The following is a 23546-nucleotide window of genomic DNA, read 5'->3' as shown; positions in this document are numbered from 1 at the left end:
CAGACCTGACTGACAGACCTGACAGTACCCAGGGTCATGCATGACACTGTAGACGACACCCAAACAGTGAGCACATGTGATGGTCCACAAATATTAATGTGTTATTGCGGCGGTTTACACCATTTGGCCTGCACTCATCTCCCAGAATAGAAAGCAAACACAGGTGAGCGGTGCAGCTCCAGACGCGCTGCAGGTCTCCACTCATCTGACTGATCCGGATCTGAAGGTCGCTTCCCCCATCTGAATATCTGAGCTGACATCTCTATTATATTGCCTTTTCAGTGTCTCTACGTCATTTGAAAAGTGCCATAGAAAATATTACCTCATGAAAGACCTCAGCACTCCAACATTGTCATGAAATCATGTCCGTTCAAAGCTCTGTGTCTATTTTACATACATTTATTGCTCTGTAGCATTCAGGCGGAAAACAACTAAGAGTCCAAATTTCATTCCTCCACTTTTGCATTTTCACTGTCTAACAGGTCAGAATGCATATTCTTCAAATAATGGAGAAACACATAATGATGAAGACTCATTGTTGCTCTTCAGTAGCAGTGACAGGTGGTCGGCCGGTCTTACATGCGTGTAAAAACGTCTATTCTAATCTGATTAAGATGTTCGATTTTTTTTTTCATCATAATCAGATTGAAATCAGCATTAATAATTTTTTGGCACAGTCTAAGTAACATGATGCAATTTTGAGTTATGTCATGTTAATGCTCCGTCAACACATCGGTTGACAATCTGCAGCCCCACCTTCCTGTTGTAAGTCTTCCTGTTGTAACTTTAGCAGCGAGTCGTGTATTCAAAATAATAAAATGCTATTAATCTGATTCATGTTGACAAAAATCAAAGTATAATGTGCATACTGTGTGAGGCAAAAGGTTCACAGATAGCAATCATTATTCCCGAATATCTTTTGTTTTGTTTTTTTTTGCGAGCATTTCCTAAAGCAGCCCTTCTTGTTCATGCAGTCGGATGATTTACGTTAGTTGTGATCGCTGATACCTCGGCCAACACATAATTGGTCACAGTTGTCATTAAGTAATTGAAACAGCTGTTACACGGTCATAATGATTAATACATTAATAAGATTTTTTTTTTTTACAAATGTGTCAAGACGACAGTTTAAATCCATGCATTTCATGCATAGATGATGGTCATCCTCTGAGGCCCGGTAGCTGTGGAGAGACTCAGAGAGAGTACAGCGTTTCCTGCATGCCCAGTCACTTTCCCATCAGTTAACCATTCAGACCTCAAACACCTTCTTCCCGAGAGCTGTTAACCTGCGTCACCCTCCTCATCCTCCACAGACTGAAGCCGTGCAACTTGCGAATGAGTAAACATACCTCAACTCGATCATGTGGACCTCACCGCAGAACCATCCCTTTATCTCTCCCCTACTGAGCTGTTCAAATTCCCAAGTGGTTTCCGAGCAATGTTGCACAACGTACACTATTTCCACAATGCTGCACGCAGCCTCAGGAATGCATTTTCTACAATGATCCCCGAATAATTCACAGATATCGCTCTAATCATTTACAAAAACCGTGTGGTACACTGGACAAATACACAACTGGACAGTCACTACACTTCTCTCTATAGCTGCCACCATATTGAATGCAACACTGCTCAAACGCACATCGCAAATGAATACTAAATGTATTACGAAGAGTGATATGTATAGTCAGCTGTCAAAGTTCTTTCTATGTGAGGTCCTCTTGTCTTTTTCCGCACGTGACTCTCCAAGACAAATCCTTGTGGTTTCAGTTCTCCTGTCACATTGCGGCCTAGTTTACAGCTGTATGATTGTCTTTTGTGATGTTTGCTGACCTTTTATTTTTTTGGTCTTGAACCCATAAAGCAGCCTTTGGGTGGTGGTCAAGACTAACATGGCTGCAGCTGCCTACTTCATGCCACTTCGCAGCACCTGATTGGCTGCGATGAGCATGACGCTGATGATGAAAGCGATGGCGAAGGCGCATATCAGGCTCTTGCGCACACACGTCTGCTTGACCTGTTGTGTCGGGCTGGAACCTGCAGAGAGAGAGAGAGAGACAGAGAGAGACCTAAGATAACCTGAGAGAATCCAGGCTTTTTTGTTTAATGTTTGGCAACCTGAATATATGGGATAATTCTTGCCAAGGAAATGTGTTTTCACATCTGTGGTGTACATAACTGCATCTACATTGAAATGAAAGATTAGTGTTTTCAAACAAACAAATGGATTGGCATCAAATCAGATTATTGGATTATCTTCAAAACAGTTGTGCTTCCAGAAAAAGGCAAAGTTTTTAAGAGCAAACTTCATGAAAAAAAGGAAGTCTATGTTGCACGTAGCACCAAATGTAATTTTTTTCCAATCAATCAATTCAATCAATCCATTTTCTCCACTATTATCTATTATTATTCTACTAAAATTAAAAATGTATAGTCTGTCTTGTTCTTTGTGCAGAGTATGTAATTCATTTCTTTTCCCACTCAGATTGTGAAATGCTGCATGTTCATCTCAGCACATCACACACACAAATGCACACACAGACACACACACACGTACACACGTACACACACACACACACACACACGCACACACACACTCAAACGCAAGGGATTTTCTGTGATTTTTCTGTGACTTGTGGCGTGTTGCGAGGTGGCACTTAGATGTTTGGTTTGCTCCGAGGTGCCACAAGCTTCAAAAAGTTAGAGAGAACCACTGATCTGGAATTCCCTGTGGTTCTTTGAGGACACGACACAGAGATATTTCAGGCAGTAAAGAAAACAACACAGGGGTTCTCACCGTATATCAATCATTAAACCTGCATGATAGATCAATACCAACATAAACTTAAACTTAAAAACTACCGGTCTGCTGTCATTTCAGCATTAAAAGAAAAATACACCGGCTAAGATATCAATTATAGTTTCAGTTAACTCTTATTGTGTGGTGATCAGGTATAAGTTACATTTTCACTCCTTAAATGACTCGTTTGCTGAAACTACAAAAGAGGAAGAGTACTTTTTTCATATGCAGGCAGTTACTGGCTGCACTGCATGCTTATCCATTGAGGATTTTTCATGGCAGAAGCTGTTATCTCTGCTGGTTCCTCAAACAGATGTCTGCCTGTGTGACTGCACAGTGGTGAGACTAGAGAGACGGTTCTACTCCTTGATTTAAGGTGATGCTCTGGCAGTTGTATGGGGGAAGTAAGTCTGAAATAGGTCACTGATGTGTGTTTCTGTAAGTTAGAGCATTGTCTATCTTTGTGCTGTTGTAAAGAATAGCAGAGGGTTTCAAAAGGATCCGCTATAGCTGGTAAGTTAACCACTAATTTGACTTTATCACAGATATCTGAGTTATTATCTCATCATTATATGCATATCTGATGAAGTATAGTAAAACTTCTAAATAGCTTGATTTGAGGTTTTCATGCTGTCGTTTTTCATGGTTTGATTGACGTTGCCTAACTTCTTAACTGCAGCAGAATTAGAAAGCACAAATATCCAATATGCATCTGGATCCAGACATGGTAATAATACACACACACACACACACACACACACACACACACACACACACACACACACACACACACACACACACACACACATACACACACACAACGATGGAAACTCATAGGATACAAGTGAAGTTGTTCCTGAGGGTAGATATGGTTATTTTTATTGTAATCACATTCAAAGCTACATGATTCTATTTCTCAACAGGGTGAATATGGAAACTTTATTATGATTATTCCGTGTGGTCCCTGAAGCTACGAACTAAGAAGTAGAAACATGGTGACTTATTTCCATCTCGTGAATCCCAAACATTTTGGCCAGTGACCCAACTTTTGCATTTTACAAGTTTTTAACATAAACTACAAACACCCCAACGAACAAATGGGTATGTTTACCTGCTGCAGATCAACAACAACAAGGTGAAACAAGGTTACAAGAGTGTCACTGTGTGCTCTGTTCAACACTGATGTAGTCTGACAACATAACATGACACAGAAATACCAAGCGCATCACCAGTAGTGGTTTCCATGGAAACACGTGAGTTAGTCAGTTGTGTTGCATGAAGTATAGGAGAGTGCTTCCTTACTGTCTATATCCACCTGGCAGTCCTCAGGGTTCTCTATGTGGTTCTCTTCAGTCATGATGATGTTCTCGATGTCTTTCATGGAAAGGTGATCGCAGAAGGTGTCATACAGAAGCCGCTTCAGCTCTTCTACCGTCAGCTTCTGCATATCACACTGGAGATCCACACGCACACACACACACACACACACGCACACACGCACACACGCACACACGCACACAAACGCACACGCACACACACACACACACACACGCACACACACACACACACACACACACACACACACACACACACACACACACACACACACACACACATACACTGTATGTTAATGTAAGCAGAAGAGGGATGTAACTAAGTGCATTTACTCTACACAGGCTGGAGATGTGATAATTAAGTGTTTCTGTTTTATAAACTTTATTACATTTCAGAGGGAAATATTCAACTTTTTGCTCCGCTACATTTATCTTACGGCTGCTGTTACTACCTACTTTGCATTTCAAAATGTTATCTGTAAAAATGTCAGCCTCCAAAATGCCCTGACAAATCTTTGTGTCAGCCTCCATTGACACTTTGACTACTTGACATTGAAGAGATTGAGACTCTTTGATTCTCTCCAAGTGTTGCAGTAAAACGCTATTATCTCCAAACTGGAGGTTTTCATTACATCATAAGATATTACTGCCCTGCAAAATACTCACAAAACATGCGCACATGCACACATGCACACATATACACACACAGTGAGCAATAAGAACAAAAATAACATGGGATGAAATGCTTTAAGCCGCAGTTTGTCAATGCTCTGTTTTCAGCTGAGAAGCTCAGCTTGTTTATTTTAGTGATTTCCACTGCAGGTTGGGCTCGGGCTCTCCAGAACAACCTGAGGCTTTGTGTGATCAGTTCAGTAACAGATGCAACTCAAAAACCAATGCCAGTCAAATATTCTACAATATTCTGCCAGTGGAGTAAGAGAAATTATCTCCTAAATCTAATATAAAGTCTATGCACAAGAAAAGACAAGCTTACTTAAAAACAGGTAAAGAATTCCATCTCTTTAGCTGCAAAGATGCTGTTGAATTTGAGAGATTCTGAAGCAAAATCTGCTCCAAATCACTAATTTGTCGTTTAATTCAGGTCATTACATGAATTAATGTTTTTTTTTAAGATTTGACTCTTAGAATAACTCCTCGTTTGTGATAGTCAGATCTGAATAGAACCTGAAAACCTGCCATACAACCACTCATCTGGAAAGAAAACCAGTGGTGCGCACAGCAAGTAATAGAGATTTAAAACAATTCAATTCAAATTCAAAACAACAGTTATGGGAATTCTGTTATGATCAATTTTTCACACCAAAGGATGGCTCCAAAATGAAATAGCGTCTTGAATTATGATTCTCTTTCAATCAATGAAATCAAACTGGATGTCGGTGCAGCACACAGGCACACGGGAGCTTTTCTTGATGTTCCCTCTTGTTGGCTTCTCGTTGGTGAGGCTATACTTAGACGTTATGCTTTGCTCAGAGGTGGTACTTGGCACCACTGATCTGCTGTGCACACTGCGTTATGATAAAACCTTTTTATGTGAGAGAAAAATAAGATTGGATCATCTTTAAAAGAGTATTGAGGCTTTCTTGGATGCCTGTTTTTGCAGTGTGTTACATACGAGCTGGAGTGTTATGTTGTGTTACATTGTGTAATATTGTGTCAGGCTTTGCGGTTTTTTACGTAACGGCCGTCGTCCCTTGGGTTTTCTTGCCTCCCTCAGTGCCTCTGGTGTGTTTCTTTTTTTCCACACACTGAAATCCAAAGAATTCCTATAAAGCCCATGAAATAAAGTGTACAGCTACTTACTGCATCTTATGATACGTCTTTGAAAATGTATTATCTCCTCTACACAGATATTGTTATGAATGCTTTGATCCCAAATTAATCCCAAACCTTTCCGAGATCAGCTGTAAACAGCCCTGTGAGAGGCATCATGTCATTATTCAGCAAATACAGCAATTAAATTTCTCTTGCTTTAACCTCATCCAGTGTCAGCGCCTAAATGTTTTTTGACAGTTTGCTACACCCGCAACTCTACTGCTTTTCCTTTTCTAATAGGCAGGATGTGAGGACTAACGAGCACCTTCCAGAAGACGGAGTCAAAGTCAGTGCCGTTGAACTTATCAGGCAACGCGGCTGCTGTAAGCTTTGGGCCCAGGAGAGTAACAAACTCTTCGAAGTCCACCTGACCATCGCCTGCAGAAGAGAGGAGACAGTTGTGAGGTTTATTAGAGTTAGTTTTACAGCTTTACTGCACCGAACACTTCAGTTTTGTGTGTAAATAAAGAGTAAACTCTCTACATTTATGGCTCAGGAAATAAATCCTTGCTACGGTACTCTTACACTCTTACACTGTGTGTATTTGCCTCACCATCCATGTCCAGTCTCTGGATGATGACTTCCAGCTCCACCTCATTTGGCATGTAGCCCAGGGAGCGCATGGCCATGCCCAGCTCCTGTTTCGAGATGAACCCATTCCCATCACGGTCGAACACTTTGAAGGCCTCACGGATCTCTGCAGAGAATACACACACACACACACACACGGCCTTACTTCTTACAAAAGAGCAGGATAGGAGAGTGGGAAATGTTCCGCCCTCAAAAGACCCATTTGCTATGCTGCATCAGTGATTGAGTCATAGTTATATGGGGGAAGCAGTTTAAGAGACAAATGTCACAAGTAAAATGATTTGATGAAAAAGGATTCCTATCCTGATCGTCTCCATTTCACATTTCAACAATCCGGTTCCTTGATTGGCCAGTGAATGTTGGGAGGTGCACTGTGCAATTCCTCTAAACATGTACTACCTCAGCTCACTTGCGCTCACATTTCCTCTGCCTGTTTTTCTCGTCATACTGTAAGCGAGTCTGATCCCTTCATTAACATGCTGGGACTCGCACCATTAAGTCACCTGCAATTTCCTCACATTCTGAAGAAAAGAGCAAGACAGGGAGATGAATCTTAAACTACAGATGATCCACAAAGTAAATGCACAGAGTAAAATCTGTTGTGATGTATGTAATCTCTATAAATTAGCATTTGTTAGAATCAGAAGCCGTAGTATAAATGATTAAACGGTCACATAATCAAATCCAATCTCGATTTAACGTTTAGGGGAGTTTGCAGGTGCCGCAAAGATTTCAGATTAGGTCAAAGGAAAACAGCACAAGCGAATTTGGGATGTAAATGAGGAAAAAAATTGGAGATGTGAATGAATAATGAAACAAGAACTGAGCACTGAATAATGCATAAATGTGTTCTGTTATGCAACTGACAGACAATAACACCCTTTAAGTGGGCCAAATAAAAATTTATGGAAAATTAGCTGTTAAGTTACTGGGCTGTAATATTAAACAAACTTTGGCAATCCACTGCAAGCGCAAAGCCTTTTAAAAAGGGAATTGCTGCTGTTTTGATTTATTGGAGTGTCAGAAAAGCGACGGCCGGTGGAGCCTCAGGCCATAATCCACGGCGTGACATTCCATGACGAATAATTCAGCCGGAAAAACAAAACAAAGTATCAATGATGACAGGAAATGTGTATCATTGTGCATATAATGTGGTGGCTGGGCTTCAGAAATTGGTTTGTTGTAATCAAATACATGTCCGCAGAAATGAAACAGTGCCACAGGGATGAGGGTAGTTGGCAATCATGTATAACAATGGATTACAGCCGGGAATGCAATGAAGCCACGCAGTGACATTCGGCAGCTATTTTCCTCGCTGGTTTTCCAGCAAAAAAACCTCTTTCCCACTCGGGGTTTGAGCCATTGAAAGCCTCCAGCTGTGCTTTCTTCCTTTTTTCTGGTTGTGATCCTATTGTGAAGAAGAATAACGATACCTTCATAACCACCTGAGGTCCCGGCTCCGTCTGTTTATTTTAAAAAAGAGCTTTCCAGCAGGCACTCACTGAAAACAACATGTAACCATATCACAGGAGGGAAACGCATCCTTAAATAAGGTGCCAAAACTGTTTTAGCAAATACTCCCTCTCCCCAGAAAGCTTCATTTATTGATCAAAGGCCAAGGTGGAGGACTGCTTAGTGGTGTGTGCTATATTTGATGTGAAAAAGTGTAATGGAATTCAGGCACAATTTGGCACAGCAAAGCATTTATAGAATATAGAATCCTCCTGCTGGACTAAAACCAGACACTGTACATTAGAGCCCATACCTCCACCAAGGCTGAAAACGCCCAGACAACATTTCTTTTAATTTGTTTATCTATATTTACTGGCCCAAAGAGAGATAAATGACAATAATTGTCATCATCTTTATCATAATGACAGTAGTATTATGATTTAACCAGATGGATCAGAATAGCAGGCTTTTATAGTCTATCATAGGATAAGAATGACAGACTCTTCATTGACACTGATGTATTACTTCCGAAAAAAGAATCTCACCACGCCAACATTTTCCCTGCAGCCCCCACTCAAGTTTCAATCATTCAGACATTTTCGAGTGATTCTCTAAACAAACGCATCAACAGACGCTGATGAAAACATGCTGGAACCTTTCACGGCATTATGAAGATGGAACAGGCGAAGCCATGACTGAATTTGAAACACTTAACTTTGTTTGAAATCAGGCCAAACACTGTGTAGCTGCATTAAAATGAATTAACAAATCTCTAAAGCGGACCAAAGATAATTTCCACTGGAGCGATTCATCTGGTATTTTTAATTGTCTTCAGGAGAGACGAGGTTACTCTCCTAGTTTTTTAGTTTCACTGTCATAATAATAAATAAATGAGCCAAATCCATGCGTGTGCCCACACTGTGACTCTATTTTTAATTTAGAAATTGCCAAAACATCCACTGAATAATTTTGCTCTGATGACTTGACGATCCTCCTCAATCACAGAGCACATTTGGCAACATTTAATCAGCACTTAGTCCATTGGCCTGAAAATAAACAGATCTAAACATGAGGCGCGCAGAATCAAAGCCACAGTGGGTTGCTCATATTAGCTCAAATCTACTTTGATGTCTACAAACCAAATCACAGCAGGAATTATGTCCGAGTATTTTTAAATCCAAATCCTGTTACCTTTCATTGATTTTCACTTTTAATGGTTTACATCACGGCATGACAGCGAGTGCCGCCAATAATTTCAGCCAATACATCTGCTCATGCCTAAAAACAAATTTGCTGAATCCCACAGGAGTTTGGGAAATTATTCTATTGGCAACATCTGATATTTGTGAAGTCCTGCAAAGAAAATAGAAATATGTTTGCTTACATGAAATGCCCCTCTGTGGTGCTTTAATACAGCATTATTCCAAAACAATGCATTTTCTCCAAAATCATGTTGTCAAAAAGCTTTTTCTGACAAACTGTGATGTGATGTTATACCACAACATGATATTTGTGTCAGACTGTGTGACATCACATCTGATGCATGTCAGATGTGCACTGAATGCCTGATGAATGTTAGTGCAGCCACTGCAGGCAGAAATGTGTCATCAACCTATCATCATCCAGCACTGCACACAGTCACAGAATGAAGCTTTGGCCACTGCACAGGTGCTTCTATGCAGCAAAGCACCTCAAAGGAGGAAGAGAAGCAGAGTATGGACCCGGAATTTTGTCGCAGGCGTTGTCTTTGGTCACAGAAGTGATACACTAGTGCGACAAACTGAGGAGCAAAGATGTTTTCATTCTATGGTTCTTTTTCTTCACCTTTTCTCATTCCAGAAAAAGTGTGCCAGTGTACAACCCTAACCCTTACCATAAGAAAGACCTATTCTGTTGTTTTTTTCCGCTTCACCTCTTTTCTCGTTTTCTTGTTCTATCGTTCTTTTTCTCCATGGCTTTTGTGTAGTCTTCTTGTTCGATCTTTCTTGTTCTTCGCCTCTTTTTCTCAATTTTCTATTCTACCGTTCTAATTTCTAGTTTTCCAGTGTTCGTGAGAAGGGCTACATCGCTGTTTCTAGTATTTTTCGCGTTTTATTCCCGGCCGCAGCCAGGAATCAGAGAAAGAGAAAAAGAGATTAAGATAAAAAAAGAACAATACGACGCTGTTCTCTATTTTCATCTTTTTTCCTACTTCCTTCATACTTTCAGGCCCTTCTAACTTCTTCATATTTTCAGGTACAAAAACCGTTCAAATTTACTTTATTTCGGCACTTCATCAGCATTTGGCAAAAAATGTCAGCAATTGCAATCACAGCACATTTTCTTCAGGAAATGTATTCCCAGTTTCACCCTACACTTTACATTGCCCTTGAAAACAAAGACTTTGTTTTGGTAGCTTTCAATCCTCCCTGCATCTCCGGTTTGGGTTCCCTATGCTGAGGTATGAATATCTTAGTTGAAAGTATGTTGTATTTGCTTTGAAGTCAAGAGCTGCTTGCTGGTGCTTCAAAGATGCAAAGCCATGCTGTCCCCCCGCGGCGCCATCTAACAGAGGATGAAACGCCAGAGTTAAGATTGCAAGTACGCCGAGAGTGAAGCATCTAAAGCTAAACTCCCAAATGACGAAGGTTTACTTTACTCCTATCGCTTTACTCTTGTATATATCAGTGAAGGGCACCAAGGCATCAGAAACACTGAGCGTTCGCAGAACTTTGCAGAGCAAGAAACTGAGTCTGGAAAATTCACAGAGAAATAGAAAACACTTCATGACACATCCATGACTAAGGGTGATGTGCTGCTTTGTGTTTGCTCCTTGAGGATATATGTGGAGTGAAACAACAGCTTTAATGAATGTAATCATCTTTGGCATAACATAACTATCAAAAGCAATCAGGAAAAATTGGGTGAAATCAACTTTCCTCGTCCTCACAGAATAGAAACGCATCACATGGGAAATATTTACTTAAAATTTGAAAGCCTGCAGCGAGGCATTACCTCTTTTCAGGGTAATTTTAGCATCAGAGAAAAGTTTGCTAATTATGAGCAGGGCACTTTCAGGAGAGCAGGCTAATGCAGGGGCTTTTTGCAGCAGTGAAGTGTGTGTGTGTGTGTGTGTGTGTGTGTGTGTGTGTGTGTGTGTGTGTGAAGGTAATCCTGGGTGCGTTCAGAGAGCCAGAGATCCTCTTTGCCTCGGTCCAACCTGGATCCCCTCTGTGGCTCTTTGGATCAGTAATTGCAGCACTCCCGCACTTTACGTAAGACCACAAAAAAAACAGAAGAAGCCAACGTGGGAAAACACCACTTTGCTGTGTGTGTTGGTGTGAGTGTGTTTGAACCAGGGGCAACCATTATTTTTAAACACCCATTGCAACACAAATCCATCTTTAGCTGGATGGGGGCCAACTTGGAAGCCCAGAGGATTTGACTATTACCATAACCACCCTCTAACAAGGCTCTGGGGTGTTTCAAGGGGCTTGGTAGAGAAATGCGCCTGAGTCTCAGGGAAAAATCCCATCCCGACCGATTTCGCGAGAGATTCCTCCTGCGATTGATACATTGAGAAAACGACAGAGACTTACCTGGACTGAGAGCTGGCGACTTAAAATAGAACTAAACTGCCCATTATACACCAGAAAAATTGTGTTGAATGGATCAAAATTGAGAAAGAAACGCAAGCAAAGATAAGGACATAGGGACTATCAGGGTAACCAAAACTGTGTATAGACTGAATTAGGGGAAACTCTTCTTTGTTTTATAGATCACTCTTCCTGTAAATGTTCAGACGGTTCCTTGCGAACAGCACAGAGCAATGGGCGAGTTTAGTGATTTCCAAACCCTGTAAGGACAGGTGTGTGTTGTTTCATAGAGTGTGCTAATGGGATTACATTGACCCAGGGAGGATCTATACAGCAACAAGAACTGGTCCCCAAAAGGTTTGATTTGTATCATTTTGGACAGAAATGGAAAACGTAACCTTACGGTGGTGCTAACAGAAAGGTCAGTGGTGATGAATAACCACACCGTCTGCCATTGCAATCCATCCATCCTCATTACTTTCTCAGCCAAAGCAGTGTACTCTGCTGACTGACCACCCGGCTGACGTCATCGTCCCTAGAGCTGCTTGCATGGCTAAAAAAAAACCCGCCGTAAAGGTCAAGGTGCTTTTTCATCAATAACAAAAAAATCCCATCTCCAACGTCTTAAACCCTGGTTGAACCTGAGTGATTGAAGTGTGCGAGCGGCTCTGAAAATGTAGTCCAGCTGTGTTGCTTTATGCTCTTCCCTCAGTGGGGTAAAGGATCATTGATCCGTCTCAGTTTTTCCTCCATCTTTGTGATTTCAAAACCGCACATTTTCATCATCGATGCCCCCGCCGATACAAAGCTGAGCCTGAGCACATAACCGTGAGGCAAAAAATGTGAGAGCGCCCTCAAATGAAGGTCAGGTGTGAACATGCAAAAAGCCTCCACCAAGCAATAAAAGACCCGCTCATCGGTTCCTCCACTTTAGCAGTAAACATTCAGATATAGATACTGAGGTGTTTGTTATTGGCGGGCAACAGACTCTGCAGTGTTGCTCACCAGGGAGAAAATATTACCCGGGAGAAACTATACACCAGTTCCCTTTGATTGAAAAGCACTTCACCTTGCAAAACTCATCACAGTTCATTTCACAGGTAATAAAGTCTGCTCCATCCACTCCTTCATGGCAATCGATCAAAATGGAAATAAATGACTTAACTCTAACCTAGCCGACAGCTGTAATCACAGACTCTCATCATATTCCCTGCTAATCTGCGCCACATGCTTTCCCATCAAAACCCAATTTACCAAGGTAAGATGTCACAGAGGATTAACGGAGAATTTACAGCAGGCTGTGGAGCTCGGCTGGATCAGAAGGGACGTGGACGCTGTCACCTAAAGGAAAATAGCAAATGTCACTTTGACTCCGTGTTTAGCTGATTCTCCGTGTCGCTGTATCTTAATGTCGGCCTGCACCTGAGAGGAGATGTCACTCTTCACAGCTTAATGAAAGCATTTTAAAGACATGATGTAACATTAGGTCACAAGCCAAGGAATAAGTGTTTGTTTTTAGTTTCAAATCCATAGCGCCACCATGCTGCCCTTTTATAAAGAAGCTTTTGATTGATCAAGCATAGACTCTTTGAAGTATAAATCAAGAATAGCCTGTGTATTATTCTGCAAAACTCATTTGTCAACATGTCGTATTTTGTTTTTTGTTCTATACCACTCCTACAAATTTAATGTAATCATGTTTAATCTTGATATAGAACACTTTCGTATTTGTTGTTTCATTTAAATGTGACCTATTTCATCTAACTGTTTATATACTGGACACTTTGGGACCTACAATTCATTTACTTCATTCTTACTCAGGGGATAAATTGTATTAATGTTGGCACTCCTGCACCCCTGACAACAATAACCATCAATGCCAGCAACAATTTGCCACTGTAATAACTAGTGATGAGTATGAAGATCAGGTTTAAGGTAGCTTCTCTGTCCTGATCACACCACACACTCCAGCCCCTTTGCAGTAATGCACCATGAAGTTCAAGTCATCTCGCCAGCCCGCATTTAAACATGAAAGCAGATGAAGCTGTGGGCTCGCTGACCACCTGTCAAAACGGCACAGGAGCGCATCGCTGTGCAAAATGGCACATCGTCGCTGTATCGCTAATCACCAGTAATCAGCGTCAATCACCTTCTAATTGTTATCTCACCTGCTCTCTACATAGGGACTCTGGCTGCCTGTGAAACTCTCTTTGTGTTTATTAAATATCATAACTTTGCCCTTGGATCCTGCTGAATTTCTCTTATTGGATGACAACACACAGACGTCCACACATCTGCTCACTCGCTAAGCCTGTTTAAAATGCTTGCAGGACAAACGTGTTCAAAACAATAACAACAAAGGCCCCTCACCTGTGAGAAGAAGACACAAGAAACGTTGCGTTCACTGGCTTAACAGGAGAATGGAAAATATAGTAACAAGCATCAGGTCCTCTCTGGTTCTACAGACATATACACCACATACTGATCACTCCAGAATTCATTTTGGGTAGATCTCAGTCTCAGTCTGACCGTTTTGACACAGACCCGAGAGAATTGAACCGAACTGAACACTGTGCCATTGGAATTTAATGAGTGAGTCATCCTGCTAAACAATCACAGATGCGCCATAATCTTTTAACAAAATCGCAATCAGCGCTTCTGAAATCTTTCTGCACTTTTTACACAGCCGTTCACTGTCATATGCAATGCTTAAACATCCCATTTCTAGAAACTATTAAATTAAGGAAGCAATGAAGCAATCGCTCTTCCTGCATGTTCAAACCTCACAGCAGCCATGTTACTATAGATGCAACTGGTTGCTTTGTCACTTACGAGCCAAAGAATCAGCTCATTTCAGCTCACATCCTTTATCACCATCTGTGTCAAGTGGCGCACTCTCATATGCTGCTGGGTCTCATCCAGGCAGATGATACGTGCGACAAAGCCATTTGGAATCCATTCCTGCCTGGCAGACTGCGTAAAGAATCATCATGCAGGTATCCATCATGCAGGTAGATCAGGCCCCATTGTGGAGTGACGCAGCGTGATGGCAGGAGGAGGAAATGTGATGCATTACCTCAGTTTGATTAGAAGGGAGGAGGGTGATTTAATGGCCATCTGCAGAGTGGCACATCTGCAATGTGGGGAACTTGTAGGGCATCTTGTTATACTCCATAATAGCTGAAGTTAATCTTTCTGTCTCGCTGCAGAACTCCTCCACGTCGGTGTGTTTTTGTCATGAATGAGTGATGCATCAGGTTTTTGTCAGGCTTCTGAACTAATAGGCAAAAGAAAAAGTGAGAGCTTGTAACCTTTTTCTCCACTCTACAGGGAAGATAAGATCACATATGACTGTGGAAAAGAGCTGTGAAATGCTTGATGACACATTGGCTGTAGACATATACATGTTTTCCACACCTATTTTCAATCCTCTGAGGAACATAGAGTGTTTCAATTGATCCGAATATAACATAAATCCCGATCCAGTGCTAAATGGATGATGACATTTCTCCAGCTGTATTGATTTTGACATTTCACTGTCTAATACTTTTAGTGGTTCACATTTACTTTTGGTTCAGATGAAAATTGCAATGCAGGACTTATTTATAATGGAATCTTTTTACATTTTGGTATTTATAGATTTACTTAAGTGAATGATTCAGGCACATCCTACTACATTTTTTATTTGCGCTGCAGTTCCACTCCAGGACAAACTCATATCCTCTGAATCTCCTTCCACTGATGCTGAACTCGGATTAAAGCCTGATTGTCTTATGACTTTGACAGTGACATTTGTCCCTCTTGGTGGCGTGAGTCTTTCTCTTTGTTCATCAAGAACAAAAGGCGTCCAAGACAAAAACGGAAGTTTGCCAGACTTTATAGATTGTTAAAAGGGTTTGGCAGACAAAATGCAGTCACGCACCAGCGCTGCAGTGGAACAAAGTAGTAGATCATTTGTTACTTAATTCGCTTTTTTTCTTTATTCCATTTCAAAATTAATTCAGAACAAGAATCCTTAATCGCTTCTCTTCAATTTTGATGAATAACTCTTTTAATTCTGTGTCCAGGAGGAATAACACAGAAGTCGGCTTGGTGGTTTTAATATCAGTGGACGTCTCACAATGAAGCTACAGTTTAGTTGGATTCCAGTGAACAAAGCTGTGAATGCTGTCGTTCATTTCATCTTTGGCTCTTCTTCTTCTGCCCCTCTTCTCTTCAATCATCATTCCCTGGTTTGACTTACTTTATTTCATTATTTGTAACATTTGATGTTGTATTTCACATTCCCTCAGCAGCTGTAACTGTAATGTGAACTATCGGCTCATGTTGACAAATTACTCAACATTCATGTAACGTCTGCGGCTCCATGCAGAGCGACATCAGCATCACTAAATCACAGTGCCAGTCGTATTAATTAATGGAGGCAGATAAAACAAACTTACTATCTGTGTTCTGAATAATTAGCATGTTTGAGCGTAATCTTGAGGCTTTTTTCACAATATTTGACATGATTCTTACTTAGCGGGAGAAAGACGCGCTAAATAAGCAGGAGAGGGAAAAAGCGTGTTTGGGGAAACTGATTGGTCATTTTATGATGTGTTTTAAGTGTTGTTGTCTAAATCTTCTGTACAGCATATGCTTGAAAATGGTCCCGACTGACCCCTAGAAAGTCCACCCACCACAACACCCACTCATTCTGCTCTAGTGATACGTTATGTGCATAATTTCTGTGTTGCCAAGCAGATGCTTGTGGCTTTAAATATCTTCATTTGTATTCACGTAAGTATATCCAAAGGAATGGAAGTCAACCCGGCACCTCAGGGCGAAGGAATGAGTCAGTGTTTTCTGCTGCAGCTGCAGTAGGAGTCGAGCGAAAACATCAAGATCGCCTCCCAGGCAGTTTATGACATTAGAAACAAAGTGGTGTCAGTGTTTGGGGTTTGTTTGAGCAGCTGTCAATCAAAGCTGTTTGCAAAGTCCCGCAAACTGAGATGTTGAACAAGACGCCTCAGTCATGTGTGATGTGTGTGTGTATGTGTGTGTGTGTGTTCAGTGTGACTGCTGAAGGGGAACTGCAGCTAAAATAAAAATGCAGCAGAGAAGTCAAGAGTTTGTCATGAGAAATATTGTAACAGGCAATTTATGACTCAGGGACACGAATGAAGAAAATAATCCTTCATTTGTTCTGGAATCTGTCATATTTCAACCCTGTGACGTTTTCAGGCAATAAATGTTGCCTTGCTTGAGTTTTGTTTAAGGGTTTGAGTTTAGTTGCGCATCGCCTGATATCTGGAGAAATGTGCTTGCTGCAATGCAGATATGCTTTTTTATGATCTTACCTCTGCAGTTTTTGGTGAAAACGAAACACAACAGACTTGAAAGGGACGTAAAGTTAACTTATATTCAAACTTGCCGTCTCCATCAAATCATAAGAAATGTGTCATAAAACAATGTGTTTGTTTGTGCGTTACGTCAATAGAAAAGCTTTCAGAATAGAGCAGTAAATGAAAATAAAAACGTGGGATTCTTCACTACATGTCGCCTTTAATACTGCCGACATTCACACTGAAAGCACTAGGAAACGGCGAGCTTTCATTAAAAAGGAAAATAAATGTCAGACTGCTCTTTTCTCACATTGATGTCTGTTTCTTTCACTTTGTGGGACCCCGTGTTCATTTTGTTTACACCAAAGTCTCCTCTCGTATTGTGAAACATCCTCTTTGGTGGTGTTAATATCATCAGGTACTGTTTGTGATATCTCAGCTTCCTGTGTCTTGGGGGTATTTGATCTTCAGATGATGAAGGCTCTCTCGCTCTGCCTCAGGTGTTAACAAATGGAGAGATACTTTGTGGACTGCGCTGATCTGATTTGCTCCACACACACTAACAGGCTCTTGGGAGGTTTTGTCCTCAGGGAGCTCTGCCACCAATACTTTCATCTTTCTTTAAATGAGGAGTCCTTCATGCTTAAGCAAACATCCTGAAACTGAAGCCAGAATTCAAAATGTTTAAAAACTTTTAACACCTTGGCATTAAAATGTGATCCAGATACATAATTCATATGAGAAAAAGATAAACACACGGTGAAGCAAGTTAATGTAATTCAGTGCAGCAGACAAAGCAAACAGAATGCAGACCAACCTGCCACAGCATTCAAGTCACAGTGTGTGTGTGTGTGTGTGTGTGTGTGTGTGTGTGTGTGTGTGTGTGTGTGTGTGTGTGTGCGTGCATGCATGCGTGCTGTCACTGACGTACTTTTGACGCAGGTATGATTATGTTTGAAGTTGAGAATGTGTATATACAGTATGTACAGACATGCATGAATATTTATTTATTTATGTATTTATGTAAATACAGAAAACAATGAGGAAACTTGATAATGAAATTAACAGCAATTACAGTGACACAGTGTAGTTTATAAGTTATTCACACTCTTTTCAGACATGTTTTTTTATGTTGTCATGTTTGTGTGTGACGTCATTCATTTATGTCAATGCATTTTAAACTGTCTAAACATCCGGGACACATTCCAGAGATAAAGTCCACCCACAAGCTCAAACCATCCAGGCTGCACTCACTCCCATCAATAAAGTTAGTTTGAATCAGTTGTTGCATCTTGTAATAAACGAGTTCCTGCACCAAGAATGTGTATGTATATGTAAATGTACAGATAATCCTTGTGTTTACTTTGCTCCTGGAAGCTCGTACATCCTACCATACACTCACATTTCCTTCTGGTTGCAGCTTTTCCCTATACAGCAAACGACTTTGTTTCATTTAGAATGTAGAGATGGTTTTGGAATGAATTCAGTTTTGACTCTCGCCTGAGAAGCGATGCAGGTGTTTGGGGGGTTTTCAGCTCTCCACTGAATCCACCAGCAAGAACCAGGAAATAATAGTTTCCACTTTCCTCGAAAACATTTTCTGGGCACGTTGTCACAAGAATGTGAATGAAAGAACAGATGGTAAAATTATTGGGTATTATGGTAATTTCCTTCAGCAGACAAATCTATGCGGTTCTAAAAGTCCAACGGAAACAAAGAAGAAGAAAAGAGAAAGACAAATCTCATAGGTTTCCTCCATGCATTTGCATGTGTTTACAGGATTCTGCTGGTTTACATGATCCTCACCACGGGGCCTTTTAGCTGAGCCATGGGGCTGTTTAGAGTTTGCTTCTGATATTGATGTTACTGGGAAATGGCCGACCCACTTAATTCTACCTGCAGTGATACTGACACTGAAGAGTGTGTGCATGTATGTGTGTGTGTTGGTTAAAGTGGTGGAGGAGATTTAAACTGTATCGAGCTCATGTAATATGACCAAGCTTTTTTTTTTCATCCCTGTGTAGGAGGTGAAATGGAGAATATGGAGTCCAATTCAATTTATGCTCACATCAGTGTACATTAAGGCACTTGCTACCTACCACTTACTACCTACCTTTTACCACACACACACACACACACACACACACACACACAAATCCAAATTTATCGAGATTGAGAAAAATAGCATTTTGTTCCAATTATAGTTTTGACAGCTCTTCAGCAGCAAAGTATGGTGGCAGTGCTTCATTCCCTTGTGTGTCCAAGCTGGTAATTGAAAATCAAGTCCTGCTGCCAACAGGGCTTTTCTGCCCTTATACGTGCACATGCACACACATGTACACAGCTGACAGAGCTCAGTCCCCCCGGTGGCCTGGCTGATGTATGTGACACTGAGGACTTCCAGCAATTTCACGTCTGTCTCTCCAGAGACGACAGCAGTGACATGAGACAGGGTCTGTCCCCGTCCCTGCAGGGCTACTTTTTCTCTCCAACTCTTTTTTTGTGAAGATCACTGCTGGCAAAATTTGATTGGCAGCTGCTCAAATTGACACATGAAGCCCAACCTGCAGGTCAGTGTGTGTTCTCCTAGCTTTCGTAACAACATTGTGGGGATTCTGTCTTTGGTCTTTCAGACAGATATTCTAAATATTCTAAAAACACGTGTCTATACATGCGGTACCTCATCAGATTTGAATATGCACAAAAGTTGTAGAAATGGTGTTTATCCTTTGTTTTCTGTGTTTGCACATCTACTGCAAACTCTATCAACAAATGCACTACTTTCTGTAGAATGTGCAAAATGTTGGAAATTAAAATAGAATACAAGAATACAAAACTTTTGAAAGCATATACCTCCACCAAGGCTGAATAAGCTCAGACATATTTTGTCTTATTCTAATAACATACTGGCCTAAAGAGAAAGAAACGCGTTCTATTTGTTACTGAAAAAAAACACTCCTGTCCAAGCTCACCATTCAATCTCTCACATCTCAACCAAATTGAACCTATTTATTTTCATTATGGGATAAATATACATATTTTCATTGATTACTTTTGAAGAATAAACAAAAAAAACAACAATGCCAATCAAACGTTTAAACAGGTGTAGTTTCTCCTCTGGGCCATCCATCAAGGGTTGTGTGACAAGGTTTGCACAAAACTCATCACATCATAGTGAATTCAGGCACGACACTTCAAACAGAATTGACTTTAACCAGCTGCTGGCGTTTCCTCCTCCTTCCGACACATGAGCACTGAAAGCACAAACCCAGGCACAAAGTGAAGTATTCAGGAAGTAATTTTATTGATCACCTTCCTGAGTTACTAATCAACCAAACCAATTAGCCCCTAGATTTGTATCACCGTCATGTTGTGCATGTTGGGCAGGGAGGCTCACTGAATTCCAGTTTACACTGTTGACGGCTGTAACAACATCCCTTCGGTACAGTCTGGCCTCTTTCACAACATGTAGGCGTCTGAAATGAAGGCGGCCCTCACACGGGATCACTAATGCTCTACAACAGCTGAAAGCGTCTCTGTTGGTGTTGCTCACCGTGCATTATCCTCCGGCTCGCTCACCTACACCCCCCCTCCACCCCTCCACTCCTCCACCCCTCCACCCCTCCACCCCTCCCCTGAAGCTTCCAATTGCATAGCCAGTCAAAGTGCCGCCGTGTTGGGGCTGCGGAGCTCAAACAACTTACTTTGTCTCGACATTTAAGGAAAGCGCATACAAACATTCATTCTCAAATCCCTTTGTAGCTGGTAAAAATGATGAGCTGAAATATTAAGACGTCTTATCTTTTGACCGCACTGCTGTGAGCGACCCAAAAAAAGCCTTTCTGCGCAACTGGAAATCTGATAATATACACAATAAAGCTGCTGCAAAGCTTTATTGCTCTGCAGCAGCTTTATTGTGTTTATTATCAATCAGAGAGATGACATGATACAAAGGTTTTGGCACTGGCATGTTGAGGCAACATCTATCTTAGGATGTGTCAACTGGGTTGTCAGAGGCAAGAGGGAAGAGAAAAGGGAGGAAAGAAGGAGCGGAATGCAGCACCTTAAATCATTCCAGAGGATCCTGGACTCGTTCCTTTCGTTTCCCATATTTCTGGTGTTTTGGAGCCGGTGAGGTTCAAAAGGACCTGCGGAGACTCTTAACACTGACTATTGAATCCATGTAATTAAATCCAATCCCATCCTTCACCTCTTTAAACTGTCTTCTCTAATTCATACCAGCTAAAGCACTTATTCAGTTCCACTTTTTGCGTTGTGTGTGTACGTGTGTGTCTTTGATGCACGCTTTATTTGGCGCGTGCCAGTGCAGACTCTAATTCAAACAACTCTGAGTTCAATTACTGGTTCATTTGGTATGGCTCCCAGGGAGATTCTGCACTGATATCACCACATGTGATTTTGTACAGGATCCAACATGTTGCACACGGGAGCAAAAAACGCACAAACATGACTATGTGGTGTTGGTTTGCACAGGTGGAGCAGTGCAGTCAGCTGGGATACATCAGCTACCTGTCAGCATCACTGCTCTGAAAACATGACAGCAACATAGGAACTTACTGTCATCACACACACACACACACACACACTTTGGGACTTCTACAGTTTCCCAAGAGGCTCCTGCATAATGATGTGGAAATGTCACAGAGGCACATCACAATCGCCCCGGGCATGAATATTCTGGCGAGCAAACAGCAAAGCAAAAATGTTCACACTCCTCCTGTGTTCAGGAAGTCATGTTTGTGAGTGGATGAAACTTACTGTATGTTGTTTAATATCTAATACATATAAACGCTTGTGCATAGATCGAGTCAGTCAACATTTCAGGATCCACAAGGTGAAGACGGGAAATTCAACAAGTATGAACCACAAATCTACCAAACCAAAGCTGGTGAGGGCCCATTTTACACATGCAGCCTGTGAATCCAGGAACCCACAAAGCACAACTCCATTCACCACAGGCGCTCCTGCTCCCTGCTAGTTAACCACTAATGCATCACCGCTGTGCACAGGAAGCGATATGCCTCTGCGCTACTTTATGGCAGCAAGGGTGCAGGTTTGGCTCCATTTTAACCAAATCAGCTCCGCACAGAGGATTCATGTGACCAATCCACCCAGAGAGCTGAGCAGGTATGGTCCAGTGTGGGTGTGTGTGTATTTTTACACAGACTATAATAACGCATTAGAGTCGCCATGCAACAGATCTGTGAGGGTGTTAATGATCAGTTAATGTCATGGAGGTACTGAGCTTCTCTCACTGTAATGTTTGTTATCCTTTACCCACTTCAGGATGATATTAAAGCACCAATGCAGCCAAACATTACACCACAACTAACTATCTAACCTAACTAATCTGACACGCTTTGTCCACAACAAATGAACAAAGGTAGAGTATTTGCCACATAGATGTACATTAAATGTGTACATGATAACATTATGTCTATTGTTGTGCACGTTTTATTTACAAATATATTATTCACAAATGTAAAATGAAACTTAATGTCTTAAAAGAAAAGCATGAACCCCAAAAGGCCTGAAACTCTCTACAAGCGCGCAAATCCAGCGCTGTCCATGGTGCTGACCCCTCGCGCGCACACACACACACACACACACACACACACACACACACACACAGCACACACACACACACACACACAGCGCGCTCACACCTCCTGTGGCGCAGAGTAGCTCAGTAGCTTCAGTTAAAGCTCAGTAGCGTTGTAGCGTTGTAGCGTGTAGCGTCTCACCTTCCACCTCGTCTTCGGGCAGGTTGACCGGGGTTGTGTAGAGCATGTCCGGGATGGTACAGATCCCCCGGTACATCAGCGTGGAGGTGACTGGGTGCATCGGCATGGTTACGACCTTTGGGTGCCTCCCGCGCCCGCCTCAGTGGAGAAAAGCCCGCGGAGAGGATCCCGACTTCCCCCTCACTGTCAACGAGGGAGAGGAGCAGCGAGTCCATGGGTGGAGGAAGCGGGGTGAGGCGGGGAACAGCGCATGTCCACCGGGGCTCAACGGACAGCAGCGCGGAGAGGAGACGAGCGGCGGTTTTCCTCCAAGTGAAGCTCTGATCTCTTTTGTTTACGAAGCCGATTCGCTCATTAAAGTAGCTGCACACTCAGACGTCATATACCGCCACCGTCAACTCCAACACCTGCTCCCACATCGTTAGTGTCGGTTTGCGTCTTAACGATGAGCCGAGACGCCTCCGAGCCGCGTCTCGATCCCCGTTAGTCCCTGTGGCGCGGCCGCATGCATGCAGCCACTTGTTGGACACGTTCGGCGCGCACTCGCCCGAAGCTCCGTGAAGCTCCGTGAGGGATCCGACACCTGCAGCCGGAAACAACGATCCACAATAAAGAGGCTTAAGAGTTGTGACCCTCGGCGGCGGAGGGGGGGAAACAGCATCAAACACACCTGAAGGCGTCTCTGCAAAGCGGGTCAGAAGTTGTCTTCTCCCGGTGGAGTCAGGCAGCAGCAGGCGGAGGCGCACTGCGATCCAGATGTTGCGTCCTCATCTTATAGCTGGAGAGACTGAGTGTGCGTCAGATATAGTCAGCCTCGTCTCTCTCTCTCTCTCTCTCTCTCTCTCTCTCTCTCTCTCTCTCTCTCTCTCTCA

At 42.0% G+C, this 23546-nt stretch overlaps 1 protein-coding gene across 1 annotated transcript; it reads right to left on the bottom strand.

The window, feature by feature from the left end:
- Positions 1-1906: 1906 nt before the first annotated feature.
- Positions 1907-22780, bottom strand: cabp7a (calcium binding protein 7a). The gene is made up of 5 exons (XM_076151022.1): positions 22675-22780; positions 6521-6664; positions 6233-6345; positions 4103-4253; positions 1907-2037 (listed from the first exon to the last, which is right to left on the bottom strand). Exons 1-5 carry the CDS (start codon positions 22778-22780, stop codon positions 1907-1909), a joined length of 645 nt encoding a protein of 214 aa, XP_076007137.1.
- Positions 22781-23546: the final 766 nt, after the last annotated feature.

Source organism: Genypterus blacodes, unplaced genomic scaffold (assembly GCF_046128005.1).
Source record: "Genypterus blacodes isolate CSIRO-AG114 ecotype Tasmania unplaced genomic scaffold, CSIRO-AGI_Gbla_v1 ptg000053l_1, whole genome shotgun sequence".
In the NCBI taxonomy this organism is placed as follows: domain Eukaryota; kingdom Metazoa; phylum Chordata; class Actinopteri; order Ophidiiformes; family Ophidiidae; genus Genypterus; species Genypterus blacodes.
Note: the sequence above shows the minus strand (reverse complement) of the source record. Positions and strands in the feature narration are given on the sequence as shown.

What these genes read in the sequence shown, in the direction of transcription:
- cabp7a (XM_076151022.1), bottom strand. Translation starts at nt 22,780, where the DNA reads ATGCCGATGCACCCAGTCACCTCCACGCTGATGTACCGGGGGATCTGT. An exon ending in TTGACTCCGTCTTCTGGAAG is followed by an intron (nt 4,254 to 6,232) that starts GTGCTCGTTAGT and finishes GTGGATCTCCAG; the next exon opens with TGTGATATGCAGAAGCTGAC. An exon ending in CTGCCAGGTGGATATAGACA is followed by an intron (nt 2,038 to 4,102) that starts GTAAGGAAGCAC and finishes CTCTCTCTGCAG; the next exon opens with GTTCCAGCCCGACACAACAG.